The sequence below is a fragment of the Malurus melanocephalus genome, unplaced genomic scaffold (genome assembly GCF_030028575.1).
Source record: "Malurus melanocephalus ecotype Western Australia unplaced genomic scaffold, MMel_1.1 scaffold_89, whole genome shotgun sequence".
NCBI classification, from domain to species: domain Eukaryota; kingdom Metazoa; phylum Chordata; class Aves; order Passeriformes; family Maluridae; genus Malurus; species Malurus melanocephalus.
This window is the reverse complement of record NW_026623321.1, coordinates 391556-400876: the sequence shown is the minus strand read 5'-3', so window position 1 is coordinate 400876 and position 9321 is coordinate 391556. Positions and strand designations below refer to the sequence as shown.

Genomic DNA, 9321 nt, shown 5'->3' with positions numbered 1-9321 from the left:
AAATAAATAATAATAAAAAACTAAAAAATTAGGTCTTTAACTTCTGTAGTTTCAAGTGGCTCCAGATAGCTCAGGAGTTCAAAGGTGCCTGTTTCCTTTTTAAGGAAGACACATCAGTGTCTCCAGGGCACAGGGTTGATTCTGTAACTCTGTCAGCACCTTCCAAGGATTCCCAGGGAGTCTGGACTYGGTGGGAAGTCACTGGTAGTTGAAGGCTGATGGAGGCAGGACTGCTCCTTTGGCCCCAAGCACTGCAGCACCATCACAGCCCAGGGATTTACTTAAATATCTCCAGCTTCATCAGTAAAACATTATTGCAACTGAGCTCAATTCTGGCTGGCACAAATCGAAAGGAAGGAGCAACTCAAGTGACTTTGCCCTGGCTGAAGTAGGTGGTGTTGGTGAACTACCAATATAAACTTTAAATGCACCAGTGTGGCTTTTGGGCTTATTTTTAGCTCTGTGTGACTGATGAATTATTTCTGTTGTCAGGCAATTTGGTGCTGTCCCACCCAAAGGGTGGAAAAACCAACAGTGTTTTTGGACTGCATTTCTGGGGGCTATGCAATTCACTTAACTTATTGTTTCCCCAATACAAATTGAAGTGAAAACCTCCTTCAGGATTTGATTTTTTTTAAATAGGAGATGTTTTTCCCTAAACACAGACTCTGCTCTTATACTAGAGRCACTGACAGTAGATCAGTCTCTCCTCTGGAGGAAGACAGAGGTGTTTTGACTTTGCTCCTGTGGCACGGGGAGGTCAGGGCCAGTGTTTTCACCAGCTCTTTGTCTCTCTTTCCATCCCAGCTTCCCAGATGCTGATGTTCACTGCTTACCTGGCAGTTGTAGTTGCACTTTACCTTGTCCCCCTCACCATCTCCTCCCCCTGCATCATGGAGAAGAAGGCTCTGGGACCCAAGCCAGCCATCCTAGGGCACCGTGGGGCACCGATGGTGAGTAGTGATCAGAGCTCTGTGCTCTGACTGCTGTGCCTGTGCAAAGGATGGGGCTGCACAGGACATTCTCCAGGCAATGGATACAGTAAATACAACTGTGAGGCACTCTTCCTGCCTAGGATTACTATGGAAGGGCTAGAACTCAGAGTCAAGTGACACCTCAGCTGTTTCAAATAYAAACAAGAGGGTAACTCTTGCCTTGCTCAGGCTGGTTTGTGCCATTGCATTATTCTGGCTGCTGGTTTTCACAGAATCATAGAAACCTTCATTTTATCTTCTCTTAGTTGCTAAAACAATGCCACCATCTTTGGGATAGATTTTTCTTTTTTTCAGGGCTCTGAAGAGCTTTGGTTTGTGCTGCCTGTGCAGGTGAACTCAAGAACCATTTTTTTTGCTGCACACCTTCTTTACATATTAAAAATAAAGGCAGTTAACCTGACTGCTGGCCTGATTGAGAGCAGAAAACACTCACAATAAACATCTTCTGTCAGAGCAGGAGAAAGGCTTGTCTGGGAAATAAATCTGTGCCAGGTCAGGTCGTCTTTCATTAAATCAAGCTTCAGCTTTCTTGTGTGGGCAGTACAATAATGAGGTCTCATCTCCTGTATCTAGTTATTAAATCCCTAATGGCTTTTGCTTATGAGTTTATCCTATTGTCCGTGGCAGGGGTTGGGTTTTTTCCTGTTTGTTTTGTGCTTTTTCACTTCCTTTTGAGTCTGGTTGAGTTTGGGTGGGAAGGGACCTTAAAGACCATTGAGTTCCAAGCCCCCTGCCATGGGCAGGGTTAGTTATGGATGCTTTCTAAAATATCAGGGTTAAAGATATGTTTTGTTTTATGCTTTAAATAGAACTGTTACTGCCTTGGCATGTTACTCACCTGACATGATGGGACACTAATGCTGAAATCCAATGGACTGGCAGATCCCGTGCTAAGCCCCACACAGGGAACTTCCAAGGCGTATTGTTTTACACAAAAGAAAATTCCATTTTTAAAGTATCTCTTTAATCCTACCTTGTGGAGTTTTTTGTCCAGCTCATGGGACACAAGGAGATTAATAYTGGGAAGGAGAGATAAGAGAGGAAACATTAACTTTAAAAAATAATTTAAATGCCATATTTCTAAAAGGATAAAAAAATACCCTTAAATTTTGTTGATGAAAGTAGATCAGATCCTTTAGTGCATAAYCATAGAATYCCAGAATGTTTTGGGCTGAAGGGGAGCTTAAAGACCRCCTTGTTCCAACCCCCTGCCATGGGCAGGGATATTTAACCTGCCAGAGGTTTGCAGTGACTGCAATTAATTTGGAATAAACTTTGGTYTTCTGCTCAAGCTTCTTCATTAACCTCCCCAACAAATGATGCCATGAGTTTCTTTTTTAAGCCCTGTCTAATTAAGGGAAAAACATCAAGTGGTGATGTCCAGCTGCAGCAAGGCTGTGCTGCTCTAACACAGTTTCATAATCTTCTTTAAGGAAAGTCCCCAAAGCTCCTGACTYTGTTTGAATGCATTTGCAATGGATTTCTAAGCACAAAAATAACCAAAATGAGTTAATGCACGGTAATTTTCTAGAAATTACTTGCTGWGTCTCTGCAGCAGGAAGAAATGAATAGTAGCCTGATTTTGCAGAGGATGAGTCTCTCAAACCAAGCACAGAGAAGAGGAAGAGCTTCTAGAAATCCTGTGCTGGGTCTGTCTGGCTTTCAGTGATGTGGGTGTGGTTTATAAAAGACAGGAGGTTTGGAAATCATTGCTTTGTGCTTTTTCTTTTAGAAATTAGTTGTATCTATTGTTGTAAGCCTGGATTTAGGTTTTCGATATAATATACCTGAATATATTGTACCAAGGAAGTATCCCATTAAAAAAAACCTGGTGGGAGACAGAGAGAAATACAAGCAGAAGGACTGTGCATTTATAGAGTTATTGCAGTTTAGCTGTAAAGCCTGTCTTAAGAAAGAACCTTAATCACAGCAATTAACTCCTGTAACAGCAGCTATCCCAACTGGATGCATCTTTGCCTTAAACATGTTTAATTTGGGGCTTCACCAAATAAATAATTCCTTCTTTTTTGAAGGAATAGACAGGCTGAGAGGGTGGAAATCTCAGAATGTGTTTCAGATTTKCCTTTCTCACAAAACCCCTTACATTTCAGGGTTTATAAATCCCTGGTACAGAGCAATCCTGCCTCCAGAGAGGTGCCACCTCTGGGAATAGGCAGCATCTGATTTTAGTGTAAAAGGTTAAATTTGCTTTCCTGGCTTTCTGGTTGAGCTTTACTGAGTTATGTCATTGGTGTCAGTGGCTTGTGCAGTTCCCTCAGGGCTTGGATGGACCGAGAGGTCAGGAACTGGGAAGAGTGGGTTTCAGATCAATGATGGACTCACTGGGAGAGGCAATTATTTATGTGAGGGTGACAGGTTGGGGACTTACCACATGCTCACAGGGAGATCTGTCTTTGCCTGAAGGGTTATAATCAYAGAATCCCAGGATGGTGTGTTCTGGAAGGGACCTTAAAGATTATSTCATTCCTCAGCTCTGGARTGGGCAGGGACACCTTCCACTGTCCCAGAGTGCTCCAAGCCCCAATGTCCAGCCTGGCCTTGGGCACTGCCAGGGATCCAGGGGCAGCCACAGCTTCTCTGGGCACCCTGTGCCAGGGCCTTCCCACCCTCCCAGGGAACAATTCCTTCCCAATATCCCATCTGTCCCTGCCCTCTGGCAGTGGGAAGCCATTCCCCTCTGTCCTATTTGCCCGTGTACTATTTGCTCTCCTGTTTCCCAGTCCTCCTTTAAATACTGCACGGCTGCAATGAGGTCTCCTTGGAGCCCMTTTAGGTAGTGGGAGGTTCTCTATGATCTCCCCAGAGCCTCCTCCAGGCTGATAAACCCCTGCTCTCCCAGCCTTTGTAGGAGAGGTTTTTATAGGAAGGTGGGTGCAAAAAGCAAATACTGAGCTGTTGCGAGAGGATCACCTCGTAGGGTTACCCTGCAGAAACCAGCGTGCCTTGGGGATGGACACGAGCTGGTGACAGCAATCCAAGGCGATCTGAGCAAGTGTGCCTGGGTTCCTCCAGATCCTTGTGGCTGCTGCTCTCTGCTGACAGCTCTGGGCATCGGGAATGTGTGGAGATCTCTTGGAGCTCGACCTTGGGTGACCCAGCRCTGGGCTGTGTGCTGGGGGTGTCGCCTCTGTCTTCGCCTAAACAAGTCTGGCTTTGACTGGGAGCTGTTTTAGGAAGATAATGTGGCTCTGTGCTGCCTTTGTTGAACAAACATAAAAATGAACTTGTATTGATGTGTGGCTGGAGCCAGAGGAATTCAGTGCTGAGATACCGGAGCTGGGTGAAGGTTGGTGCTGACATTTGCTCTGATTATTTTACCCCAAAGCTTTGCTGACCTGAGCCTGTGAAGTGATCAGAAAACAAATGTCACTTAGAGACAATCTAAATGCTTAAGCAAGTTGGTATATTTATTTTTATTATTTTATTATTATTATATTTCACTTGCATGGTGCAATTAGGCCTTTGCACTTAATTATTCCTCTTTCCAACCTGAGTAAATCATGGGTTGTGAATGCTCATTGTGTTCTGATGGAACTCATAGTGGTGGTGGAAAAACAGGGTGTTACAGGTGCTCTAAACCTGAAAAAAATGGGGAAAAMGTAATTTGTTTTTCAAAAACAACTTTATTTTGATCTGTTTGTGATTCAGTGCAGAAAACCTGCCAGGTTTTCTCTCTGTAGTTGTCAGTGTTATTTTTTCTGGTCTGTCTGTTGTTGTTTCATGGGTGTTTTGGGAGTAGCTACCCTGTACTGCTTTTGTGGAAAAGCAAAGTGTTTGTCTTCACACCATTTTTATTTTAAACAAACCCTAATTCTGTTACCATCTGTTCCATTGAGCAGGAAGGAATTTCAAATAAAATCTGACCCCTTATCTCCAAGAGCCACAGGGATAGATTTTCTAGGCTTAAGGCTGTTTTTTTAATTGTTAAAACAAACTAGAACACTTGCTATTAGAGAAATTGATTTTTAGATTAAGAGATGATTTTATGGAATGAGTAGATGTGTGAGTAAAATGTGTCTTACAGAATGTGGTGTCAAGTTGTTCTTCATGTTATGGAAAAGACAGGATTTTTTGGGCACAGATAAATGTGGAATAATAACRTTTTGGGTTACTCAGGACACCCTGGTATCTCCAAACCCTTCTCTCCCAGCATCTGTGCCAGCACTGCTTTGTAAACTTCCTTCATGCTACTGATCTCTCATCGTTTTTTTTTGGTTTTTTCCTAATAGTTGGCACCAGAAAACACTCTGATGTCCTTCCAGAAGGCAGTGGAGCAGAAGGTGTATGGAGTCCAGGCTGATGTGGTATTGAGGTAAGTCTGTCTAGTCKGAGACTGTCTGTGGATAATCCAGCCAGGAATGGTCCAGCAATCCCGTGTGTCTGGTCATTGCCGCTTCTTCCCACTGGAAAGGGCTGTCCTGGTGAACTTGCCTGTCTCTATTTGTAACACTCGGGTGCTGCTGCTCATTTCACTGAGGTRATGGTGAGAGGTGCAGTTGGCCAGGTGGGGGAACCTGGATCCCTTTGTYACCTTCATTTGCAAGAAGGCTGTAGTTTATCCTAGCCTGTTTTAATGCAGTGAAACACAGCYGGGCCTTGGGAAGAGACACAGCTGCTTAAATGTGACTTTTTCTGGGATTCCCCGGGTGCAGACWGAGCAGAGACCCCAAATGGACTTTGTTGCACAGGAGGGTCTTCACCAACCTTGAAAAACCATCTCAAGAATGCACCAGGAGGAAGCCCTTCCTCCTCCTCTTCCTCCTCTTCCTCCTTCTCCTCCTCTCCCTCACATGGCATCAGTGTTTGGGGAAGGAGGAACCTGGTGACTGTCAGAAAGTCATTCCTTGCTGGCAAATGTTGAGCTGAGTTGACAAGACCAATTAAAAGACAGTTTGGAGAGGATTATTTCAAGAGCTGTGCTTTGTTTGATATTCCTTAATATTCCTGCTCCCAGTTTGTCCCAGTACCACTTAYAAGTACAAGAAAGACTCAAAGCAGGTATTTTATTTTTTCCCTGGCTGCTTTGGAGGTTCATACTGATGGACCAATATTTTTGCTTGATGGAAGGAAGTTGAATTGTTAATTGCTATATTTTTACTTTGCATAATTTTTTGAGAGAAAATTATTTAAAAACTGAAGGAATTTCTTCCCGCTGGTGAATGGAAGGTCACTGTGGAAAGATGAAGTATGAATTGGGATGTATGTTATACAGTTCTTGTTTTTTCAAAAATTGGTTCATCAGCTGTTGTGAGGGGACAAGTACTAGACTGTGCAGCTCCCAGATGAACACTTGGCTCATGTGGCTGAATCCATTAACACTGGGCCAAGGAGAAAGGTGGGCTTTGGGAGGGGGAGAGCTGGAAAAGCTCCAAGATCTCTCCCCACTGCCAATCATCAGCCATCCCAGAGRAGCATTCCAGGCTTCAACAATGCCCTCGATGGCCCAATTTCCTGAGCCCTCTCCAGGAAATCCAAGTGTTTTCAGAAAAAGAGGATTCCATAGAGTTTCAGACTGAAAAGTGGGATAATGGTGCAGCACCCTTGGGAAGGGTTTGAAGCAAAACACCCACTGCTGTCCTTATCCCTCAGGAAGATGCTCTTTGTGCCTGTGGCTGGATGGGTCCATCCCTCCTGGAATATTTCCATGTTCTTCTAGGCMTGTCTCAGCATGGGTGGGCAGCTTGACATGCAGCCAGAGCCATAAGAACCTGCTCCATACCCATTCCACATCCCAAACCAATTTAGAGCCAGTTTTGCTCCAAGCAGCAGGAGCCTTGAATTGCTGCATATTCCTCTCTCTCTTCTATCCCCTCCCACATCTCTTCTTCTAAAGCTCTGATTTTTGTCTCTGAATTATTGCTTCAAACCTGGGCCTGCCAAGACATTGTGGTTAGCCCTGACTGATGCTGGGTGACTCTGTGAGGGGAAGGATTGGAAAGGAGGGAGCAAATGTCAAGTGCCCTGAAGGTTTTCTGCGCTGTAGTTAAGGCTTAGCAGTGCTCTGCTGTTCTATGAGATGTTAAACTTGAGCTCCTGTCTCTTTTAAACGCTTCACACTCTTCATTCTGCAATTGCTTAGCACTTTTTATTTTTTATTTTTAACTGTACTTATTAAACCCTTTCCAACTGCAGCAGGGTGGGATTGCCATGTCAGCGGGTTGGAGTTGGCACAGCATAGGCCAGAAATAGCAAATAAAGATGCCAGTGACCTTTGTGAGAAGGGACTTCTGAGGGCAATGGTAAAGCTGAGGCCACATTTGCTCCATCATCTAAAATTGGGTTTCATTTTCCCTCTGGGTTGCCTCCTAATTCAAATGGGATTTGTCATTTCACCCCATCCCCTTTTCAGACTTTATCCAAGTCTCCTGTTAGRAAGATGTGCTCCTTGCCTTGGAAAATGTCGTTGTTACCAGTCTGGCTGCTCTGGGTTTGTTCTGGTTTCTGTGTGCAGACAACTGTCCCCCTATCCTTGATAAAAGCTGTCACTGCCCTSCATGCTGTTATCACTGATCTTGTCACAGAAAATTGAGTGGAAAAAAGTTTAAAGAGTGTTTTATACTTTCCAAAACCATTATTCTGAAATTTCTAGATGACTTAAAAGCCCCAGGACATGCATTTGTCTGTTTAGTTTCATCTGAGAGGTGTTTTTTGATTTTAAATGCATGAACTTAAATCATGTGGGCATGGAACCAATTTTCAATTGGAGAAGGCAATTTCAAAACATTTTTGGTGGTTTGGAATCCTTGCATCTTGCTGAAAGCCTGATGTTCACATGTAGTCTGAGAGGCTTTGAAAATCTCCCTCATCATCTGCTGTGAACAGTTTGAGGAGAATTTGTTAGTGTTTGTGCATCCAGGGAAATTTCTGATGTTTTTGGGAACTGCAGAAGCTTTGATGAGCATTCAGGCTGTTCTTGTCCAAGCTACTTGAGTTTGACATTTTTGAGGGGGTAAAGGGGAAGAGAGAGGGAGAGATGGATGAGGCATGGATAGGATCATGTCAGTGTAGGAATGACTGCCAACATCTAGCAGGTATCTAAGAGATATTTTCCTCTTGAGGATGCTGTGGACTTTTTAGGCTGGTTGAGACCTTCATAAGGATTTTGATGTGAGAGAGGCTGGAGCAGGAAGGGGAATTTCTCTCCTCCACCTGTAACAGGGCCTGTCTTTGCAGCTATGATGGGGTGCCCTTTCTGATGCATGACAAGACTCTCAGGAGAACAACAAAYGTGGAGGAAGTGTTTCCAGAGCGGGCCTATGAGCACTCCTCCATGTTCAACTGGACTGACCTGGAGAAGCTCAATGCTGGAGAGTGGTTCCTGCAGGTGGGTACCCTGGGGCCATGGGATGACAGTTCATGCCCAGCTCCTCTTTGAGGGGGAAAGGTGTAGACCCACCTCCTTGGTGATGTGGTGCAGCTGGACCTAGTGTCCATAGACCACACTTAGTTCTGTCTCTACTGAACTTAGACTTGGTCTGAGCCATGCTGTCTTTCTGTGCCTTTTCTGCCACCTGGAAGAAGGGGCCTTAAGCCTGGCTGACACCCCAAAGAACTTCAAGACCCCAGGAAGGTGAACATGATTCTAAAGAGGACAGAAAAGTCAGCATTCCTTTTTTTAAAAATTTACTTTTGGGACAGTCACCTTCACAGAGAAAAAGTAAGAAGTTCAGCCTTTGCACTGGGGGAGCCTGGACTTTCTGGCAGTAATCCTGGGATGTGCTTTGCTTTCAGAATGACCCTTTCTGGACAGCGGGGTCTCTCTCAAGAGCTGACTACTTAGAGGCTGCCAACCAGTCAGTCTGCAAGCTAGAAGATATGCTGGAGGTGATCAAGGACAACACATCCCTCATCCTGAACTTCCAGGAGCTGCCAGCAGCTCATCCCTACTACAGCACTTACATCAACATCACCCTGGAAACCATCCTGGCATCGGGAATTCGGCAGCAGGCTGTGAGTTCTGTGGTGTTGGGGATGTTTCCAAAATGGACCTCCTTTAGGGCTTCCATGAATCCTTGGGTGTCTCCAGGCATCAATGCCTGAGTGACTCTCTCGGATTTGAAGTGCCATGCTATGCCAGGAAGTCATGCTGTGCACTATGCCAGTGTCCCAGAGGCTGGAGTGGACCACCTCAGGAGAGGTTGTCTCAGGATATAAGGAAACTGATTGTCCTCCTTTTYCTTAAGCCCTCTCTAAGTCCACAATGGAAATGAAGAGCAAGAGAAAATAGTTGAAACATAGATGTGGGCATGTGAAGTGGGATTTCACGCTCAGATTTTTGGTTTCCTATTGGAAATCCACATGGCTG

General features: G+C 44.7%; 1 protein-coding gene across 4 annotated transcripts in view; it reads left to right on the top strand.

Annotated features, from left to right (window-relative positions):
- Nucleotides 1-9321, top strand: part of GDPD5 (glycerophosphodiester phosphodiesterase domain containing 5) — a 100262-nt gene that overhangs the window by 81225 nt on the left and 9716 nt on the right. For all 4 annotated transcript variants that reach the window (XM_057368133.1, XM_057368135.1, XM_057368136.1 and 1 more), the window contains exons 8-11: nt 808-953; nt 5246-5328; nt 8190-8340; nt 8748-8966. In XM_057368133.1, the coding sequence (XP_057224116.1) occupies nt 808-953; nt 5246-5328; nt 8190-8340; nt 8748-8966 (599 nt within the window). The remainder of the gene's footprint in view (nt 1-807; nt 954-5245; nt 5329-8189; nt 8341-8747; nt 8967-9321) is intronic.